Source organism: Elaeis guineensis, chromosome 8 (genome assembly GCF_000442705.2).
Source record: "Elaeis guineensis isolate ETL-2024a chromosome 8, EG11, whole genome shotgun sequence".
NCBI lineage: Eukaryota > Viridiplantae > Streptophyta > Magnoliopsida > Arecales > Arecaceae > Elaeis > Elaeis guineensis.
The window spans coordinates 133839821-133861913 of NC_026000.2; the positions used below are offsets into that span (position 1 = coordinate 133839821).

The following is a 22093-nucleotide window of genomic DNA, read 5'->3' on the forward strand; positions in this document are numbered from 1 at the left end:
ACTGTTTTTCAATGCCCAATAATTCTGTTTTAATTTTTTCAATTGAAAGTTGAATTTATGTATGTTTGAACTTTATATATCTCTTATTCATTATAGCAGAGATGGATAGTGATTTTTTCACAGTATAGATCTATTATGATAGATCGATCAAGTACCAATGGAACTATCACTATAGTAGAGGATATGTCAGATATTTTGATAACCATAATCCATATAGATGTAGTATTATAGAGCTGAAGGATATGTTGGGTTAGTTAGAATATATAAATTGTATCTATTTTTATTATCTTATGTCTAAACGGATGTTTGAAAATAGCTGTAGAGAATTAAGATATGATGCAAATATTCTAAAATGCCAACTCTATGAGAGGGACTAGCATAGTGCGAGTATTTGTAGAGCACTAGGAGAAGTAGCTACTTATGCCATTGCTTGTACTACTTTGCAAGCTACTCTAACTATTACAGAGATATCTTTAATTATTACATCTTTTACAATATTATAGAGATGCCCACCATTAAGGAAATAGTTGTATCCATACCAAAGATCTGAATAAAAAGTGGCAGTAAAAAAGATTGGTGGGAGAAGACCACTAATATTTGGAAGGTTTAAAGTTGATGAAAATCAAAAGAGATCGCAACTGTCACTTCGGAGCATATACTTAGCAGTAATAGCAGTAGTCATGCATTACTTAGTGGGCTAAGTGAGCCAAATAACCACGATGATGATCTATTTGATGAGTATGTATATAGAGATGTCATCGATGAGAATTGAGATCTTGGACACAGCATTCTCCTCTCTACAAAGGTGCTGGTTCTTTTGGAGAGGAACAACTTAGTAGTAGAGATGCATAGAGTAATGGTAGCTCTCATCTTCATATCTTGGATAGTGACAGTGATGCAAATGTGAGATTCAAGTTTCAATTATCTCAAATTTAATGAATTTACAAATATAAAAAGAGTTATCAAACTTTAGTTGGAATACGGTTTAGCAATGTCGCATAGTTTAGAAAGGTATGTGCTTTATAGCATACATGAGGGTTTGATTTTGTAGATCAAAAAATGAGATAAGTGGATTTTGCTATATGTAAGTAGGGATGTGGGTGGAAGATTCATTTTTTACCAGTATTGAAAGAGAATATTTATCAGATAAAGACCTTCAGCTTATGCATAGTTGTGAAAGGCAATTTAAAAATCATAATGTCACATCAAATTTCTAATAGAGAAGTACCTTAAGGAGATTAGATCCGATGCAAAGTGGAGTTTCAAGAGCTCTGAAAGTATGTAAGGAGGGATATGAAAGCTTTTTTTTGATGTCACAATGCTATAGAGCCAAGACTAAATATTGGAGATTGTTCAAAAGAGCCATAAGGAGTAGTATGCCTGCATATAGGAGTATTGTTAGATTATTAGACAAACTAATCTTGAAAGCGCAATGTTGATAGATGTCGGCAGGCTGATGAGATTAGTTAGCCTATATTTAGAGATTATACTATTATCTTACAGCACACAAGCATGGCTTCGTTAAAGGCTGCAAACCTATCATTAGACTAAATGGATGTCATTTGAAGGGCTCATTTAGAGGATAGCTCCTAGCTACAATGGAGAAAAATTATAATAAAAATATATTCTTCATCACATGGGTCATGATCGAGGCAGATATGAAAGATAGTTGAAGCTAATTTTTGACATACTCATTAGAAAATATTGGCCTTAGAAGAGTATGGTTTGACCTTTATGTTGGATAGACAAAAGATAAATTTGTATTATTCGATATATGTATTTTTTATTATTTTTAAATACTTAATTATTTATAACTTGTTCACTTGTTCGATATTTGTGTAGGACTTGTTGAGATCCTTACGACTGCTATTTCTAGCATGGACCACGAATTTTATATGCGATATTTGCAAGTCAATTTTAAAAGCACTAAGTTCAATGGCAAGAAATATAGAGACATCCTTGGAAAATGTACCAGGACAACTATGCTTGATAACTTTAAGATTGCTATGAAGGAGATGCGGCATTTGAATGAGACCACATGGCAGTAGCTCGGACCGCTTGGACAAAATTACAGGCCTCTTTGTCTAAAGATTTAAAAAAAGTTAAAGAGGATTAAGTTGGAGGCTATGGACTACTATTACATATAGGGACGAGACCATAAATTTGAAGTTGAGCATCGTAATGATAAATGTGTTGTAGACTTGGATGAGTGTTTGTGGTTGTAGAGTGTGGGATTCAATTAGCATTACATGCTACCATATTGTGGCAGCTATTATCTTTCTAGAAAGGATACAAAATACCTTGTTAGTATATGATACATTGAAGATATATTTTTTTAGAACCTATGAGCATATCATTGAGTCGGTTCCAAGCATAAAACCTTGACCAAAGATAGAGTATCCTATTGTATCCTCTCCTCCTTTAAATGCTCATTCAGATAGATCCAAAAAGACAAGAAGGAAATAAGAGGATGAGCCGAAGAATTATAGTAAAATCAAAAGAAGGGGTACATTATTAAGATGTAGAAATTACCAATAATAGGATTATAACTCTAGAACTTGCAAAGGTCCTAAGAAGGAGAAGGTAAAAAAAAAAGAATAAAACATTGCATCCAATCAAACCAAGAGTCAAGTTAATAGAAAAAGAGAGAGATCACAGATATTATAGCCTCATTTACATTCAATAATGTACTTAATTAATATTTACTTATATTTTAGCACTATTTTTTAGATTGAAAGGGTTGGAAAAAAAAGAAGACAGTAGTCTCAAAAACTACCTCCTCTCAATCAGCTCTCTTCCAACCTCCCTCCTTCCAGCCAACTGCCTTCCAGTCGACTCCTCTCAGCCAACAACCTCCCTCCTATAACACTACCATGATTTTCAGCTTATAACATTATAGCTAGTTTTGACTTCATTTGTGACTTGCGCATGAAAACCTTATAGCTCCCAGCATCACAGCACATCAGTAACAATAATTATACTTTTGATGTAATGCATTTAGGCTGATAGCTTCAGTATTTATATAATGTATATTCTATTGTGATATCATATAATATCTTTTTTTATTATGTGATATCTTGTGATGACACCTTGTATTACCTTATGTTTATTAAAATGTTTGACAGATTATGATACATTGTGATACAATATAATGCATTATGAAACATTATGATACATTCTGATATATTATAATATATTATGATAAATTATCATATATTATAATATAATGTAATACATCAATATAGTGTGATACAGAATGGTTTACTGTCACTAATTATGATATAGAATATTTTGATTCTATTTTTGGATATTACATGGCAGTATATTGAGAAATTTTTAAATTTTATTTTGATTTATGATTATAATACCTAAAATTGGTTGTGAAATTGGAATAGCATATATAATTGGATGATGTATAGGTTATTTGTAGTTTACAAATATTCTCCAAACTACATATGCTAAAAATAATTGAACCAGAGGGTATATGTGCAACTAGTTGAAAGTAGAGAGGTGTAAGTAGAATAAGAGAAAAGTCTAGAGGAGATCATCAAAACTTTTTAATTTTGAGGGGGCGAGATTGTTGATATTCAAAAAAGAATAAGGATATCATCGAAACTTTATAAATTAATTTAATTTATTACTTTATAATATTTTTACTTCAGAAAATGAATTTTATATTGGTTTTCTTTTGCTATGCCACTAGTTTTTATTTTAGCAAATGCATTCCTCGCCCGTATGTACAAATTGGTATACTTATTTGAAGAAATGCATTATATGTTTGCCTTTTTACTATACCTCCAAAATTTACTTGAGATCAAAATGCATCAGTAGCATGAACAGCGTAATAATTCTAACGAGCATATATGTTGATAAATTAGAAAATATTTCTCATTATATAATTATTAGAGATTACAAATTAACCTTTGAATGTCTCTAAAATAAAACATCTACTTTTAGAATGAATCTCAAACATTCAACCAAGCATACTTAGTATATTTAAAACTCAAATCCGATTAAATAAAAAGCCATAACAATCCAACATACTAGCATATAGCAAACAATCCATTTGGCCTTTCTTTTGTAGCTTGAAACTAGGTCCTCAAGCTTTTTATTCTGTTATAGTAGCCTATTAATAATATTCTTGTCCATTGCATTTGAAGGTGGACCATATAAATGGAAGTAATCACAGCCTCATTTGCTTGAAAAAATAATTTGGGATGGAAAATTAAAGCCAAAAATCAGATAATAAATAAAAAATAAGAAAACTGACAACATATCTCATAAATTTTGTATTAAAAAAAATGCAATCAGGATCTCCATCGATCTATAAGGTCCTCAAAGGCGATTTGATTTTAGTATGGTAAAAATCGACGGTTCAAAAGGAGTAACCAAAAAAACTTGATTGAGAACTCTTCATGATCTTCTTCTCCCTCTACTGTCTCTAGATTTCTTCTCCACCTATGGCTTGATGGAGAATTTTTTCTTCTCTACATGTAGGTTGATTGGTGATTTCTTCTTCTCCATCCGATCTAATTTAGGATTTCTTCTTCATTCGATTTGATTTAGATCTCTTTTCCTTTCCATTTAAATTAGGATGATCAGTATCCAAAATCTTGGGTCACATGAGGCACGTGTTTTGAGATTTTTGGTGCTATAACTAACACTCCACTAGCATCTGATAGTAAGGGTATTTTGTCATTTTATAAAAATATGATCTCATATCAAGGTCATGTGACATCATTTTATTAACGTAGATAGATGGCAAGATCATATTGGAATAATTTGTTAAATATAATAATTCATTTGATATTTTTTAAAATACATGGGTGTAAGTGAAATTAAACTAAAGTTGAAGAATAATTCTATGATTTTTTTAAATATTTAATATTATTAACAAAAATGCGAATGGTCGATTGTTTATACTGGGCATATGCCATGCACGAGATTGGTTTGCATACAAGACCTATGCATTGCATGGTCTCTATAAGCCCCATGATGCAATATATAGGTTCTGATGATGTGACATTCGTCATAATAAGAGTTCTTGCTTTTCTTTCTTCATTCAGTATATTTTTTTTTAAAAAAAAATAGAAGAAATGATTCACGGGGGTCATTTATAAGATAGGAGTATCCATTTCAATTAAAAAATCAAAAAAAATAAGAGAGAGATCTACGAACTTAGAAAAGAATTCTAGGGCACTTAGCTTCTGTCATGAATGCTTCAAAAATATGTGTGCAAATTGGAAACTTCTTTAATTTTCTCTTTGCAAGTATAGCTATTACATTTAGATAATTCATCAAACAAAAAAAAAAATCATATCTAGTCTTAGATGAAATATTTTGCATGCATGCTTACTGACTGGACTCAGAAGAGTTCTCATTCGGCATTTGAGAATTTTACTTATTACAAGAAACCATCTTTCCTCTTATGCACCGATTTTATGGTTATTTAAGATAACAGTTATTTAGCCATTTTCTTATCATAATGACCATTATATAATAAAAAAATAATAAATAATATTTCACATTATAATTATTCCTTATTTGAAATTATTTTTGAACAAAAAATAATTTTTTTATGTCATCTTGAGCTTGAAAATTGCGATATGCTTGTTGTTATCAATTTGAATCTAATTGTGGTCGTATTTTGAATCAAGTCAAACTCGGGTATTTTTGTATCCATTAGATAACTTTTATCAAGCTAAATTTAAGTTGATTCAATGGTTGAATTGTCTAGTTGTCACTCACAAAGAGAAGAGCCGATTTCATAATGGAATATGCTAACGAAGAGAGATAGGCCATAATATATTTCAGATTTGTATGCATCTTTGTGAGAAGAAAAAAAAAGGATGAGATTAGGTTTGTTTTGATAGGAGAGAGGTGTTGGAGTGAGATCCCTTCTATTCTCCATGGAAGAGCTTTTTTGTAATGAGAACTTGATGAAGGAAGCCAAGCAACCCAACCATATGGCTTTTAGCAAGATTTTCTTTCTTTCTTTTGTTTTTTTAAATTTTTTTTTTGAGAGAGAGAAGGAAAGAAGTAGGTTTGCCACCAAATATATGAAATCATCCACAAATCTTTATTTGTGAACCATAAGTTTGGCATTTCCAAATTGATATTTTTGGAAGAGTTTTCAGAACTCAATGTGGGTTTAATTCAATGCTTCATCATTGTATCCATTGGAATGCAGATATATATCCATTGTTATAGTTTCAAATACGTACATTAGCTTTTCATCCCTTTTTTATATATAGTGCATTTCTTTTTAGTGCACAGTTTTATCGACTCAAACCCTATCTTTCCCGGCGAACCTAAGAAGATGATAGGTACCAAAGCCATCCCCAACATGATTATATGCTAACCGGGCCAAACATTGAATCAAATGCAATGATTGAGTAATCATAACTAATATATATAATTATAGCATATTATATATATATATATTTTTAATGCCCGGTTGTACCGAAGTCCAAGCTCAAGTATGTGCGAGTTTAATTCAGCCTTATTTCAAGCTGGAAGTGAGCTGCTTGAATTAATTGGCAGTTGGGCAGTCGTAACCAGGAATAAGTGGCCAGGAGAATAGAAAGAGTTTTTTTTTTTACGCAAAGCCATTTGAATTTGTGACAAAAGGAGGTCATTTTTGTAAGTTAAGCCCCAAAACCCTAGGAAGCATCCAGCTGCGGTAAATAAAACGGAAAGGCCGCCGCTCCCACTCTGCCCAGGTCTCAGATTGGAGGTCTTCCAAGATGTCGAAGCGAGGTATCCCTCCTCTTCCCTCGCTTCCTGTGGATTTTAGGGTTTCTTAGATCGCTATATCTCGCTTCTCCCTCGTTCTTCTTTGCACGCTGTGATGCATCCCCCCGGAGATCGACTTGTTAATCTGATGATTTCCGGTGGCGTTAAGGGTTACTGAGAAGTTTGAATGGGATCTTTTTGATATCTTGTTGTAGGGCGTGGAGGGTCGGCGGGGAACAAGTTCCGGATGTCGCTGGGTCTGCCGGTGGCGGCGACAGTGAACTGCGCGGACAACACGGGGGCGAAGAACCTCTACATTATCTCGGTGAAGGGGATCAAAGGGCGGCTCAACCGGCTTCCCTCGGCCTGCGTCGGGGATATGGTGATGGCCACCGTCAAGAAAGGGAAGCCCGACCTCAGGAAGAAGGTCATGCCTGCCGTCATCGTACGGCAGCGCAAGCCATGGCGCCGAAAGGACGGCGTCTATATGTACTTTGAAGGTACCTCTCTTTAGTTTTAATTTGGTTTGCTCCCCTGCGAATAAAGTTTGATAAATTTCAGTTTTCTAGTGGTCTTTGTGCTTCACCGCTTTATATAGTGTTTATTCGTTTTAATCTTGTATACATTTTTTTTTTAAAATGAGGTTGAATCCCTCGTAGGGACTTTTATTAGATCATAGCAGCAAGAGTGGCACCTCCACACGCTTTAAATCAAATACATAACAAACATACATTAGCATAATCATTGGGCGTTGCTTGTCCAACCCTAACCCGAAATTATTGTAAAAAGTTACACATTTGGCATGCCTCTATCCTATTACTCCCTTCACAGCCGGTATCATTCATTTTGCCAGATTGGGGAGCAATAGGAAAGTAGCTCCAATCACAACATAGAGGCACTCATGCTTATGCTCTTATAGATATTTGCAATGACTATCTATGATTATGTTTCGAGATTTTTTTCATATTTCATGACTCGCCCATCCCTGGACAAGCTTATGTACTCGATATGCTTTAGGAAGTGTTCCTTTCTGAAATGTTGGTGAAACTCAGGCTCTAGGTCTATGCAATCTGGAACTATTAGAGCATATTTTAAAGATAGTTTGCTGGAGGAGTCACTAGATTCATGATTCTTCTGTCTTTTGAGTGAATGGTGATATTCATGACCTTGAGTAAACATAAGAAAGCTATTCTACACAAGGTTTTATGTCCTAGCGGGATGGGGTGGTGTTCCGACCGTCCCATTCTGTTTTTGTGAGAAAACGGGATCGGGACAGTGTTAGGACTCTGAAACCCATCAATGCAGGGAGAGAAGAAGAAAGAGGAAGGAAAGGAAGGAAAGATGAAAAAAAAAAAAAAGTGAAGGAAAAGAAAAAGAAGAAAAATGAAAGAAAGAAAGAAAAAGAGAAGAAAAAGAAAGGAAGGAAAAAAAAAGGAAAAAAGAAAGAAATGGATAAGAAAAGAAAGAAAAAAGAGAGGAAAGAAAGGAAGATAGAAGAAAAAGAAAGAAAAAAAGAAAGAAAAGAAAGAATTAGGGGAGAGAGATGGATGATATCTACCCGCATGATCGGACAGACGGACGGACAGCGGAGCATCCTATTCCATGAAAAAATTGGGACGCCTCCGTCCCACGGGATTTAAAACCTTGATTCTACGTGCCAATGCTGTTTAATTTCTTGCCTCCCCCTCCCCACCATGAGAGGTAATGGTACTAATGGTCCAGCTATGCAAAAAATGATGTCTTTATTTTCAGTGTTATTAAAAGTTTAGTTTCTTTCTTTCTTTCCTCTTTTTATAGATAAAGTACAATTTCTAGTTTACATTATTTAGTACGGTAATGTCTTGCAATTCCTATTTCATACATTCTTTTGTTCTCTTAAAGCTCTTCTCATGTTGCTTCATTATTGAATGAGTTCACAAAAAAGGCATATATATTTTTTTTAAAAATGGCCACTATTAAACACTATGATGGTTTACTGTAGCATATGTTATCTGTCCCGGTAAATAATGTTTTCAACTATGCTTCATTTTTAATCATATCAATTAATGCATTCTAAAGTTTTTTTTTCTCCTTGTTCCTTATGTCAATCTGGTTTTTTTTTGGTTTTGCTAGATATGGCAGTGGTGGTCAGCTGTTTGTCTGTGTATGGGCTTTCATGATATTCTGGTTCTTTAAAAAGATCAAAGATGTTCCCCAAACACGCATCACTACCCCTCCCTCCCCCCACCTCAACCCCAACCTCCACACACACACCAAAAAAAAAAAAATCATATAATAATGTGTTACTGACAAGTGCCAAGCATCAAATTCTGTATTTTTTGGATTTCACGGTCCATGACTGAATTCAGTGGCTCGCTCACAATAGCAGTGTAAATGCATTTTGATCTCTGTCATCATGCGTTCCTCATTTTGTCTTGCTGAAAATTTGCTACCATGAACAGGCAAATGAAAAGCTGTCTTGTAACGTTTAAATAAAAACTTGTATTTGCAGGTACTGTTCCTTTTGTGAAACTTCTGTGTTTCTAATGCTGTTACTTCGTTGCTATCTGTGCAGATAATGCTGGAGTTATCGTGAATCCAAAGGGAGAAATGAAAGGTACGGTAGATGCTATTTGGCAAATTTAAGCACAATATGATAATAAGTAGCAGTCTACAGCGTTTTGCCACCTGAGTTTGCATTATAGAATTGATAATTGGATGTCAGGTCTATTGAACTAATGAAATACCCTTCTGACAAAGTTCTATATAATATCATGAACCAGAATTTTTGGAATCCTGATTTTCAAGTTAAGTAGAGCAATCCATGATTTCCAGGGTGATTCTTACTCATGAAATATATGTCTACTGTAACCATAAAATGGACATGTAGCGTGTCAGGTTGAAATGTGACTCATCGTTACTTTTCACAAACAAGATGGGGTGCTGATCAGGCTCTGTTGTGGTTGCAGGCTCTGCCATTACCGGACCCATTGGAAAAGAATGTGCTGATCTGTGGCCAAGGATTGCCAGTGCCGCCAATGCTATCGTGTAATGGCTAGGTGTGCTCAAAATCAACAGCAGGGATTTTGATCTGGAACTTTTTTGTTTCGGTGTCACAGACCAACTTGTTAGTTTGTGTTTTGGAAGAGTTGTTTTTTGCTTTTGAGCACATTCTGCTGTTGATCAAGATCAAAATTATTATTTCATGGTACGGATCTCTGATACAATAATCTTGCTGATGTTATCTGTGCTAGTAGTGTTGTAAGCTATATTCTGATTCGGGAACAACCTGTGGTGGTAATTGGCTACCACCTATTGTGCTATTCTTTGGAACTGGAGTTAGACTGCATTGGTGTTATTTATATTCCTGCCGGATCTTACAGGCTTCAGTTATAATTAAGAGTAACTGCTCTACTTGGCTTTTGGCTGGATGGTGAGTTTGAGAAAAACGTTCCTATGGCTGTTGCTCATGACCCTGTGAGAGGCGATGACCATGCGAAAATGCTGAACAAAGCCTTGGCAGTCGAGTGAAAGGTTCAGCCCGTGGCATCATGCTCCGTCCACAGGATCTTGTGAAATTTTTGGTTTCCAATGAGGTCGTCATTTGGAGGTGGGTAAGACAAATTGCTCCTAGTGTTTGGCAGACGGCAGACTCGTGTCTGGATGCTAAACCCCCTTGGTTGAATGGTCACGTCAGTTGTCCATCTCTCCAGCCAGCCATCATTTAGTGAAATGGGTAATATCTCCATTTATTCTTGCTGGCTATTCTTCCCCTCTTAATTATCTAATTTTTATGTTCAAAGCACAATATGATAGTCCACTGGCCAAGATCTATTATAGAAAGTTGGCCACTGTTGTCCTACGTTATGTTGATAGATAAATATATTACAGAAGCCATAGAAGATGCGTACATTAAAGATAAAATGATGGATGGAAAATTCATTGGGATTGTGTTTTTTCATGTTTTGAATTAACTTTATATCTTGACTTATTTTAACATATAATAATAAGACGGAATCATCGAAATAGAATAAAGAGATGTAGGCTGAGATATTGGCCAATACTATTGGAGCCAAAAAAAATTGAAATATCAAGTAAAATCTAGTTAACCATCATTATGAAATTGAGCCTTGTTCTGGTGGTGGTGCATTCGTGTTTTGGATGGTGCATCATTAAGATTGAGGCCTGGATATTCGTTATGTGGAAGATATAATCATGATAAAAATTTTGAGATATATTCAAGCTTTGTATGCTTCTTTTATTGGAAAAAAGGGGCATGTTCATCATTTCATATGTTGCTAATTTTGCTTCTTATTGATTCAGACTAGAGACGTGATTAGCTCTTACTCAAATGGTCATGCCTCTCTATTTACCAACTAAAATTTTAATGTGGACGATTACAATGGATTTGGCTTTGCCTTCCTCTCATACACTTCTAAACCACACAGAAGTCCATGAAAAGAATAATCATGTATTTATTTATTTTTATAAAAAAATAAGCCAATTAATTTTTTAAACACTGCACGCTTCCTCCATAGAAGGCACATCACCCGTCAAAAACATTATTTTTCTATTAATCATCATGCATGGTGGGTTAGATAAATAAAGATAGGTTCTCCAATAAGTAACGAATAAGGAAAATTGATCTCAGATCCTTTTCCGTGGTGGTTGGTCAAAATTGTTCCGGAAGGACATTATATCTCAGGAAGACTCCCACCTCGGGAGATCCAAAGGAGGGAAACCCTGCCCCTTTTCTTCCGGAATTCCTCCCCATTTCTTCTGTTTTTTCCGCATCCACCATAGATTTTTTACCGCCGTCGCTCGATCAAGTGACGCCCCAACCTCGGGACAGAAGAAAAAATGGTACTTCTCCTCTCTTTGCTCTCAGTGATATCGGGAATAAATTAATTCTATTTTCTTGTTCTTTTTATTCAATTAATTAGGACCAATGCTTGATATCGGAGCATGTAATATTAAATGTTGTGTTGTAATTCAGTAATTTGGGGCTACACCATCCTGTCGCTGACGTGTTTGCCCTAGATCTAGATGGGAATGATGAAATCGCTTGGTTCAAGAATCATACAATTGACTGATTGATGATTCATGTCAAGTTATATTTTTTTTGAATGCCACAATTTCGTGGGAAATAAGTTGATAGGGATCTCTTTCGTTTGTGTTGTGGTGGTTGAATCGGGTTTCGTGATTTTTTTTTTTTTTTTTTTGTTGCGATATTTCGTGTTGGTTTCTCTTGTGCTTAATTCTTGATATTGGAATGGGTAGCAGAAAGAGGGATAAGAGAGCTTTTGTTGGGTAGTTGATTGATATCCTTGCTTATGAAGCACTTTATGGACGGTAGATTATGGGGTTGAGTTCGGAGATTTGTTGCTTCTTTTGATTTTCAAACCACCAAGATGCTTGTATCAAGATTGGACTTGAAGAAACAAGATCAAAGGAGATTTACGAGGGCGAGCTACCTTTCTATCGGACAAGTTCTATGGAAGATGGGATTGCAGCACGACAACACCTGTAGATAATTGATTGGAAGGACAATGTACCCAGAGAAACTTGAACATACTGATATGAAAAATTTCTTTGGAAACATATGAAAGTTTGCTTTTGAGACATCTGAAAGCTTGTAGTAATATTTGTCACTGCCAATGGTCTCATGAATGCCCTGAACATCTTCTTGTTGTTGATGAATTAGGTGCTTGACCCATTTATAGACAGGTTGCTTCATTTGATGATATTCTTGTTTATAGTCATTTCTGAACAATGAAGAGTTCTAATTATCAAGTGTCTTGATGGGGAACTCTGTGGACTAAGACTTCTTTAGCGAAACATTATATTACAAATGTAGTTTTTCTTTTTCTTTCTTTTGTTAATGACATTTTTTTAAAAACAATCGAATATCTCGATGAGGACAAAATGAAGCATAACTGATAAGGATGGCATGTCAACATGTGCAAGATGTGAGAGCTGAATCTTCCTTTTACAATTCATATCGAGAAATTTTCAACAATGGGTCATCTTATTTCACCAATCGCATCAAGGATATTTCATATGGACCTTAGGAGTCAAAAAGAGATACCATGCCTAGCAAAGGAGATGTTGTTTACCTTCTTGCTCACAATCTTTGACTTCAGTGTGCTGTTCAAAATGATTTTTATTCCTTATATGTGGGCAACAGAGGCTTTATTATTCAAAATGGCAATCAAAAAATTGTGTTGACTTGTGAGAATCTCAAGAGGGCAAGCCAGAACAAACATCATCTCATTCAAAAGGAAAATGGTTCTATATGGTGGACCATGTGTTTACATGAGACAGGATAATGAATTAGTAGAACATGCTGATACCCATGGAAGCTTAAAAAGAATGTAGTTGGAGTGGATATCATCTTTATGGTAGTATAGTTTTTCCAGATATTCGAATGACTTTGGCAAGTTGTGGTTGGACCTCAAGGGCGAAAAGTGATTTGGAACTTAGTATATTCTATTCATCCTTTTACAGTTTGATGAGATCAAGGAGTTTTTTTCAGTAATCATGTTTTATGCAATTCATGGAGGCCACATTTGAGACACCATGAAGATTCATGGACCAATTATAATGTACATATATATATGCATGTTTCTCATATACTTGGGTACCTGCGAGTTAGGAAGTATCATAGGAACCTTCATATTGAAGGCTTGAGAAGACATGTCAGGTGCAGCAGAATGACCTTCTTGGCATGCTTTTTCATGCTGGACTTGATATGGATTTATATCGGTATCAGATTCTCACCAATGCAATATAATAAAATGTCGGATCATATTTCCTTAGCTGGTAGAAAGTAATATATGCTGAGAAATCCTTTTGAGGGAAATATATGCTGAGATATCAATCGACATGAAATTAATATATTCCAAAGATATTCTAATATCTTTTTGACCATATTATCATATAGCTTTTTAAATTGCTAGATATTAAATCCAATGATTAAAGGAAAAGTCTCTTGCATTTACTAAATTAGCTGACATCATGACATCTAGAATGTGATACATTGGCAAAAGGATTCAAGCATCTCGATACTTTAAATTTTTTTTCCAACATTCCATATTGACTAAGATAAAGATTATTTCTTGGTTTAACTTGGTACAAGTTGCTTACTGAGAAGCTGAGATATTGGATTTACAAACCTTGCGTTCTGGTGAAGGAAAATTCTTTGGGCTATTGATATATTGCGACATGAGACATTTGAAACAGTAGAGGCTTGTTTCAAAAGCTCCATTGGAAGTTCAAGGCATACAATTAGTGCTTGAATTGCCAATGATGTGAAGGGATGTTATTTCTGCTTGAGTTCAAGGCACTTCATTCTATTTTTTCAGATGACAAATTTACTCCATGTGACAAGATATTGCTGAGCATTATTGTAATGGTGTAGTTAATTTTCATGATCTCCCTATTTCTGTTGATTCAAAGAGTACACTGAATGCCTTATTTGTAGCTTCACATGGTCTACTATGATGCTTGGCAGGAAAGAGGCCTAAACAATGGATGTGGATTTCCCGAGTTGAATTCACTCTCAACTCTTTGGTTCACCACCAATTTGGAGTCTGTTTGAGGTACTCATTCCTCCGGTTAGGTGGAACATTGATCCAAAGTTGTATCTCATAAAGCATAGGAGAGGTTTGAAACAAAGAGTCTCAGGCAGTTTTAGGAGAAATAAGTAAAGTGGTTGGGCAGATTAGGAGATTTAGGTGTTAGTCTTATAATTGTTGTCAGAAAATGGCTTTTATGATATGATCTGAGTAGGCCAGCATTTAATTTGGTATTTAAGCCAAAACAAAAGAAAATGGGGGTTGGGAGTTTTAGGAGATCTGGATACGGACGTTTATCTGCATAGAAGGTGCATTAAGGTGTGCTCAGTGGAAATAGGCTTTTCCCCCATTTTTTTTTAAAAGTTTATGAGGCGCGTTAAGTTTACTTTAGCTAAAAACTTTTCTTATCTACTGTAATGTTGCCTATATATTGCAACAGCAATGTGGTTAGATTTTTAAAACCATGGCAAAATGGTGAAGAAACACTCATCTGAGATCAAACACTCTACAATTTGTTGATGTGGAATTGATGATTCTTGCTGTATGGTTGCATAGATTTGTACCAGGATAATTGCCCACACTTGGATATGGCACGAGTATTTTTCACAAGGTTGTCTTCATTATATTATTTACCATTTTGGAAGTGTAGAAGAGCATGAGTGGCTTGTAATTTGGGGGTAGTTTCTGCAGGCATGCAATCATGCATGCACAAACATCTTTTATGTAATTGCCACTGGTAACATCGATGACAGAACGCAGAATGATATAATGGAGCATTTCAAGTATGATGGGGTGGTAACTTGACACTTGAGACACAACATTATGGAAGGAGAAATAATTAATGCTTTAACTTTCTGAAATTCTTGGAGGAGAGTCATATGGCCTATAGGCTTTAGATGATGATCTAACTAAGATATGGAGATATAGAGAAGTACATATCATAGGCTAGTTGATTGAATTATTTATTTAGTGGTGATGCAATCATACTGCATACAGGGTTGATTTCCTAAGAATTTTTAGTTGGTTACACTAGCAGTTGTGGTTCACTTTTTCCTTTTGCTTAAGTAATTACATTCTGTTTTACCGTTTATGATCATGCTGAATAAATTACAAACCATAAGTAAAAGGTGTGTACATGTGTGTCATGATGATGATTTAGTGAAATGTTACTTCATCTTTTTCTAAATCCTAACCATAAAGAACAAGCTTGATCCCATCTATCTAGGGCCACCTCTAACAAGCTTCATCTGTTTTTATGAAACCGGAGCTAGTGTCTCTTTTACATTACCTGCTTGGTCTTCTTTGGTTGCTGACTCTTCTTTTTGAACCATGCAAGTTGAACCAGACCCCTCCTTTGGGCTTATCCACTATGTTTTGTCCCAACTTTTATCATGTATTGCTTCAACTCTAGGCTTCGTATGATGTGTTTATTTGCTTATTTAAATCTAGTTCTACATAATTAGGGTTATCGTTAAAATGCTTTCACATTATATTGTAGTCTTCTTTGGTTATACTCTCTCTTCTTTTTGACCCTATGACTGAGAATAGGGTTGGCAATGGGTGGGTTTGGTTGGGTTGGATGCAGATCCGATAGGATATTTGCTTATTGCGAACTTGACCCCTTTATTAAATTGGTAACCCAACCTAACCTGCATAACCTGTTTAATAAACAAGTTGGTTCAGGTTAATCAGGTTAAACAAGCTTTAGTCGGATCTTAAATGGTTTAAATGGATTGAATGTATCTTAAAAGGTTGGGGTTGTAACCATGTCAACTTGACCAAACTATTAAACAAGTTGAGATGGGTAGATGGGTTAGAACTCTTAGCTAGAATCCAATCTATTTAATAAATGGGTTACATTGTGTCAACCTGTTTATGACCTAAACCTGTTTATGCCAAACCTACGTATGGATGTGCATCTTTATTTTATTTACAGTGATCTTTTTAAGACATCCTTCTTTATCTTCAGTTTTTTTGACAAAGATGTGATAATCTTTCAATGTGAAGTGATAAGGCTTGCCATAGTTTTCCTTAGTAGTATTGCACCATTAGGTGAACTTAACTTGGACACCGTTAATCTCTTGGACTTCTCCTCCTTGGCTAATCCACTACATTATCTTGGCAAAGGTTCTTCTATGGAGTTTTCATTTCAGTGACTTTTTCGTTCTGAAAGATTCTTATGTGTTTGCTCCCCATGTGTAAGAACATTTTGGCTGTCCACTATTTAGACCATGACTGGAGTTCTTTTTTGTCTGATGATTTTGTAAACTAGTGGAACAAACCTGTAAGGTATATTGGCTCCCACTAGCTGAATTTGGTGTGTCATTGACTTTGCACTTCTGAGATAATTAGGCTGTCCTATGTCCGCACTTGTTTTTCCAGTTGCTCTAAAGGTTCTATTTTTTTGAACTCTTTGGGCAGAACTCTTGGCCAATAACTCAAAACTTGCAAAGAACAAATGGTAGTATTCTATACATGAATTTGGTTATGGACCCTCTTTGCATCCTGCTGTTACACCTGGCATCAAACCTGTTTAGATATGCTGATAAGTGCACAAGCAAGGTGGAGTGCTAGATGAACTACAAAATCGGTTGAATGATTAGTCATTGGACAGATTACGGGTGCTCAGCGAAAGGATCCATAGTATTTCATTTTCCAGTTCATTCACTGATTTCCCCTATACTCCATGCTGTGAACAAATTCTATTTATTGTTTATGCTTGGTAAACACTGACAACAGTGTTGGCATCACAATTGACAGGTGTATCACTCTAGTTTTGTTGATGAAGAGGGTATCACCAAAGCTTGTGGGTGCCCTCTTCTTCCATTAAAAAGTCACATCAAGGGTCCTGCCCCACTCTCAGATCCAGGTTTCTTCAAGTGCTCGTCTCTTTACATGGTTTCCCGTTTCCTTTACCCAATAATTATTTCTTTTGTTGTTACTGAGTGGCATAAACGTGATAGCAGACAAGATTGACATTGTAGATGAAGCAATTACTTTCTTTCGAGCCAATGTTTTCTTTAGGAACTTCGACATCAAAAGCCCAGCTGACAAGCTCCTTATATACTTGACACTTTACATCAATGTGGCCTTGAAGCGGCTGGAGGGTTGCAGAACGCTGGCTGTAGGGACCAAGGCAATCATTAATTTGGGCCTTGAAAAGGTCCCTGTGCCTGGAGAGCCAGGATTTCCTTTTCCTGGTCTATTTGCCCTTCCTCAATCTCAGCAAGAGGCAGGTATGTTTCCAAGTCTCTTGGTAATTTAACATGAAAGTTTATACTTAATCATCTGATGTAAGTTCCAAGCACCTGACTTTGATTATATATTTATGTTTTCATAAGAATTACCTTGAATTGAAGAATTTCTTGGTTATCTTGGTGCATATAAAGTAATATGGAGGTTTTCTTTATTGTGGAATTGCAGAGCTGTTCAGGAACTATCTGAAGCAGATAAGAGAAGAGACAAGTGGAAGACTACTAAGCTGTGCTTATAGACCTAATGGTACTCCTAATAAGTGGTGGTTGGCTTTTGCTAAGAGAAAGTTCATGAACATAATTGTGCCATAGGATTTGTTTGTCTTTGAGAAGCCAGGTTGCCAAGTTAGCTTGCGATCAATATTGAAGCATCATTTATCTACTATAGTTCAAGAATTCACTATATTTTTGGTGTATATGGCATGGCCTAATTGCAATGGTCGAGTGAATTTGGGACTATGTTGGGGAATACTTGAAATAAGATGATATGTGCTAGTATACACTTAAATCATATCTTGATTGAACTGATTTCGATGAAGTTTTGGTTCAATTTTCCTTGATATTTGAGGGAATAGTGCTTTTGTTTCCAATCCTTGATTTGTCATTTAGTTGTAGAGTGGGTGAATAAGAGCAATAAAAATATCAATTGCATCTATTCTATTGTATAAGCAGGACGCTCTTCACAAGGCTATCTATCACATGCATGCCACTTTAGATACCGTATTTTGTTTCAAAAAAAAGTTAGATCACGGCTATCTATCTTGCTTTCTTATCACTTGCATTGGCATGTTCTTAGTGATAATACTCTCAGACCATCTTTGGTTCACAAATAGAAAAATGCGAATAAGATACTTTATTTCTCTGCATTCCTCCAAATTCAACTTTATCTTGTTTTCATATGACTAAACCTGTAATGTTTTTGAGTGGAATCTCTGAATAAATTGGAATAGCTGCAATGCTATTTGGTTAGCTAACTTGGAATAAATGAATAACTGCTAATATTGTCACAGTTTGAGATGAATTAAAGCCATTCAAGAAGTTGAATAGTTCCCTTCTAGTTGGAATCGATTACATAAATCAACATGATTATTTATCATTGATAAAAATAAAATTATGTTGACTGGAGATGAATAAGAATTTCATGTTTGGTTAAATAAGTCCCTTATTCAGCATTGATTTGGATTTATTCACTGGCCAAACGCTGCCTCAGTCTTAGCCTGAGCCTATCCCTTGTTATTTATTGGGATTGACATCTTCGACCGAGTGATCTACCAAACACCTCGCATCATCCATCGTCCATCCCTGCCAGCTCAAAAGGACTACAAAACTTAACCGCACGGACCCGACTCTCCGGGCCCCACAATCTCATACCATTCCTAAACGCCACGTGTCCGAAAAGCACCAGTCACCGGTGGGAACAAAAAAAGAAAAAAACAAAAAAGACACTTTTCTTATACGACAAAAAGTACACACACCGAATTATCTCGAACACACGGGCACACCCTCCCGCCTTCACGCGGGTCCCACCTCAGTTGCCTAAGCGTCGGTGATGGTGCTGGCATTCGAGAGCGCACAAAAGCTGACCAAGTATCGGTGTTCTCCCACTTAACCAGTTCCATCGGAACATCCCACCGTGGCAATTTCCTCTATCTTCCCCCTAGGTTTCCCCCTTTCGTTTTCCTTTCTCCATCGTACCGTGTTCGCCTCGCCTCGCCTCGATGATTAGTGTCTGAAAGGGGGGCCGAAACGCGTCTCGCCCTCGCCCGCTGTCCTCCCTCCTTGCCGCCCTCTTTGACCTCAGAAATAAATAAACGACTCGCCTCGTCCCATTGCCCCTCTCCTCTCTGCCCTCAAAAAGATCTCAGAAATTCTAAATTTCCCACCATAAATCCATCCCATTCTCTGTCGATTTCTCTAGATTGGACATCAGATCTCTCTCCTTCCTCACCGATTTTAGGGTTTCGATCCGTCTTCCTCAAGATCGAGGGCTTCTTGAATCCTGACGTCGGCTAGGTTTTCTTATGTCCCTTCGATCTCCGAGGGATTCGAGGCTTTGATGTCGATTCCGGAGAAGACCGACGACGTCATCGAGATCCGGGAGGTGTGGGCGGACAACCTCGAGGCGGAGATAGCCGTGATTCGAGAGATCGTCGACGAATATCCCTTTGTGGCCATGGACACCGAGTTCCCCGGCGTCGCCATGCAGGTCGCCTACGACATCAAGAACAACGCCGATCGAAACTACCAGAACCTCCGCGCCAACGTCGACGTCCTCCACCTCATCCAGGTCGGCCTCTCCTTCTCCGACGCCGCTGGCATCCTCCCGCCTTCCCCCTCCGGCGGCGGCCGCGGATGCATATGGCAGTTCAACTTCCGGGAGTTCGACGTGGACCGGGATGTTTGCAACCCCGACTCCGTTGAGCTTCTCCGCCGCTCCGGCATTGACTTCAAGAAGAACCGGGAGCGGGGGGTTGACGCCCTCCGCTTCGCCGAGCTCCTCATGTCGTCCGGGGTCGTGCTTAATGATTCGGTTCAGTGGATCGCATTCCATGGCGCGTATGACTTTGCGTACCTCCTCAAGATCCTTACTTGCCGCAGGCTCCCGGAGACCATGGGGGGGTTCCTCGAACTCGTCAGGATTTTCTTTCCTGTAGTTTATGACATCAAGTACCTGCTGCGATACTGTGACCATCTTTACGGGGGGCTCAACAACGTCGCTGAGCAGCTGGATGTTGTGCGAATTGGGGTCTGCCACCAGGCAGGCTCCGACAGCTTGCTTACTGCTCGGGTCTTTTGGAGGTTGAAGGAGAAGCACTTTGATGGGTCCATTGAGAGATATTCTGGCTTGTTGTATGGTCTTGAGACTTGACAGAATATTTGGGAAAAAAGGAAAAATGTTAGAAATAAGATTTGAATGAATTTCACAAAAAAAAAAAGAAGAAAATAAAACAGTTTCCTTTGGTGAATACATGTTGGGGTGATCTTTTCCTCATCTGTTTGCTTACATATATCTTTGGTTGGTGGAAGCGATGGCTTCTTGGTTGGTGCTGATTACCTTATCTATAGCTTTTGTGCATGCTAGATTTTTAGGATTGCATCTCATGGATTTATTCTTCATGAATTTGTGGTGAATCATCATCATTATTCCCCAGATTTTTGAGTTGGGGCAGGTATGCTATAGGAGTCTTCTTTCTGGGTCATTCTTCAAGCTCTGATTGTTGCTCCATCAGGCAACATTGGCAATCTGAAGTATCTTTTGATTATTAGTGTTCCATCCACTCGAAGGTTGAAAGATGCTTCATCGAATAAAAAACAACTCCTATTAAAGAACATTGTACCATTCAAGGTATGCATGTGCATAACTCTTAAACGTTTCAAGCTTTCCTTCTCATTTCTTGAGCTTAATATTTAAGTTTTGAGAGTGACATCACTAATTTGATAAAACTCAAACTATGTTGACTCTTCTTTTCTTGTTAAATGACATGCTTGACATTGCCATGCATTTACCATATTTTTCTTGTGGGTCACTGCTTTAATTGATTGGTCATCCTTAGTCTATTTCTCTATGTGCTTGGGAGCCAACCTTTAAAATATGATAAATAATGTCAGCCCGAGCTTGATCTCAAACTTTAGGCTTGAAAAAAATGTCAAGCCAACCTTGATTAAACCCAAGCTCTATCATGCTTAGTTCAGTTGCACCCTTAAGCAAAGCACCCCGAGGGCTACCCTACTTAAGGCAATGCCTACATGCTATGTCAAAGCATTGCCTTGGAAGAGTGGGCATAGTTGTTGGCATTTGTATGAGGATTAGAAAATCATAAATTACTTGGCAATTGATAGCCGGGGAAGATTGATATTCCCAAATAGCTTTTGATCCATCAAGGATGGGTAGATGTATTATTGTTAGATCTTTGTAATGAGCCATCCTATGGAACAAACAACATTGCAATATCATTCTGCCTTCCCCATTGTGAAGTGGATCTTGCCTTAATGTCCACATCCCTTTGTTTAGCAACTGGAGTTTCTAGATTTGATTGTTGGGTGATGCATCCTCAAAAATGTGGACTTGGATAATTGAAGTACGGCTGTGTCTCCCTCCCTCTCTTAAAAAAAAAAAAAAATCTTTCCCCATTCTTCCATCTCTCATGCCTCCATGCTTAAAATCGCCGTTGGATGCCCTCTAGAATCCATATCCTTTGCTTGGGTTGCATTTATGTTGTTATTACTTCCTCTTCCTTCTATAGGCACCTTCTTCTTCTCCCTGTAGAACCCATTTACCATCTTTCATGGTGTGAGTTACAGCATGGTGGTTCGTTGATGATGGGGTTTAAAGATTTTGATGCATGCAAAAGACTAGCAAATAAAGCTTCTTCATGCAATCAATAGCAGAGACATAACCTAAATATGCATACTAGGTACTAGCTTCTTTCGATACAATATTATTCTTTGATAACCTACTTCTCCATTGTGAGTCAAGGTGAAGATAACTGCAGCTACTTGGTCGACCATCTACTTTGACTATAAAAATTTGCATTATGTTTTGAGCTT

General features: G+C 36.9%; 3 protein-coding genes across 4 annotated transcripts; all 3 read left to right on the top strand.

The window, feature by feature from the left end:
* The first annotated feature begins 6564 nt into the window (after positions 1-6564).
* Positions 6565-10037, top strand: LOC105049547 (large ribosomal subunit protein uL14). The gene is made up of 4 exons (XM_010929225.4): positions 6565-6759; positions 6951-7235; positions 9290-9331; positions 9684-10037. The coding sequence occupies exons 1-4, from the start codon at positions 6747-6749 to the stop codon at positions 9764-9766; spliced, it is 423 nt and encodes a 140-aa protein (XP_010927527.1). The 5' UTR covers positions 6565-6746; the 3' UTR covers positions 9767-10037.
* Positions 10038-11296: 1259 nt separating this feature from the next.
* LOC105049546 (actin-related protein 2/3 complex subunit 3) lies at positions 11297-18083 on the top strand. Of its 2 annotated transcripts, none has more exons than XM_010929223.4 (4): positions 11297-11577; positions 17052-17160; positions 17255-17527; positions 17715-18083. In XM_010929223.4, exons 1-4 carry the CDS (start codon positions 11575-11577, stop codon positions 17855-17857), a joined length of 528 nt encoding a protein of 175 aa, XP_010927525.1. In that variant the 5' UTR covers positions 11297-11574; the 3' UTR covers positions 17858-18083. The 2 variants fall into 2 exon arrangements, with proteins under 2 accessions (XP_010927525.1, XP_010927526.1); XM_010929224.4 differs by having other exon boundaries at positions 11309-11577; positions 17258-17527.
* Positions 18084-19221: 1138 nt separating this feature from the next.
* LOC105049545 (probable CCR4-associated factor 1 homolog 7) lies at positions 19222-20513 on the top strand. The gene has a single exon (XM_010929222.4). It carries the CDS (start codon positions 19602-19604, stop codon positions 20412-20414), a length of 813 nt encoding a protein of 270 aa, XP_010927524.1. The 5' UTR covers positions 19222-19601; the 3' UTR covers positions 20415-20513.
* Positions 20514-22093: the final 1580 nt, after the last annotated feature.

What these genes read in the sequence shown, in the direction of transcription:
- LOC105049547 (XM_010929225.4), top strand. An exon ending in CGTCTATATGTACTTTGAAG is followed by an intron (nt 7,236 to 9,289) that starts GTACCTCTCTTT and finishes CTATCTGTGCAG; the next exon opens with ATAATGCTGGAGTTATCGTG. An exon ending in TCCAAAGGGAGAAATGAAAG is followed by an intron (nt 9,332 to 9,683) that starts GTACGGTAGATG and finishes TTGTGGTTGCAG; the next exon opens with GCTCTGCCATTACCGGACCC.
- LOC105049545 (XM_010929222.4), top strand. Translation starts at nt 19,602, where the DNA reads ATGTCGATTCCGGAGAAGACCGACGACGTCATCGAGATCCGGGAGGTG.
- LOC105049546 (XM_010929223.4), top strand. An exon ending in TGCCCCACTCTCAGATCCAG is followed by an intron (nt 17,161 to 17,254) that starts GTTTCTTCAAGT and finishes TAAACGTGATAG; the next exon opens with CAGACAAGATTGACATTGTA. An exon ending in TCAATCTCAGCAAGAGGCAG is followed by an intron (nt 17,528 to 17,714) that starts GTATGTTTCCAA and finishes GTGGAATTGCAG; the next exon opens with AGCTGTTCAGGAACTATCTG.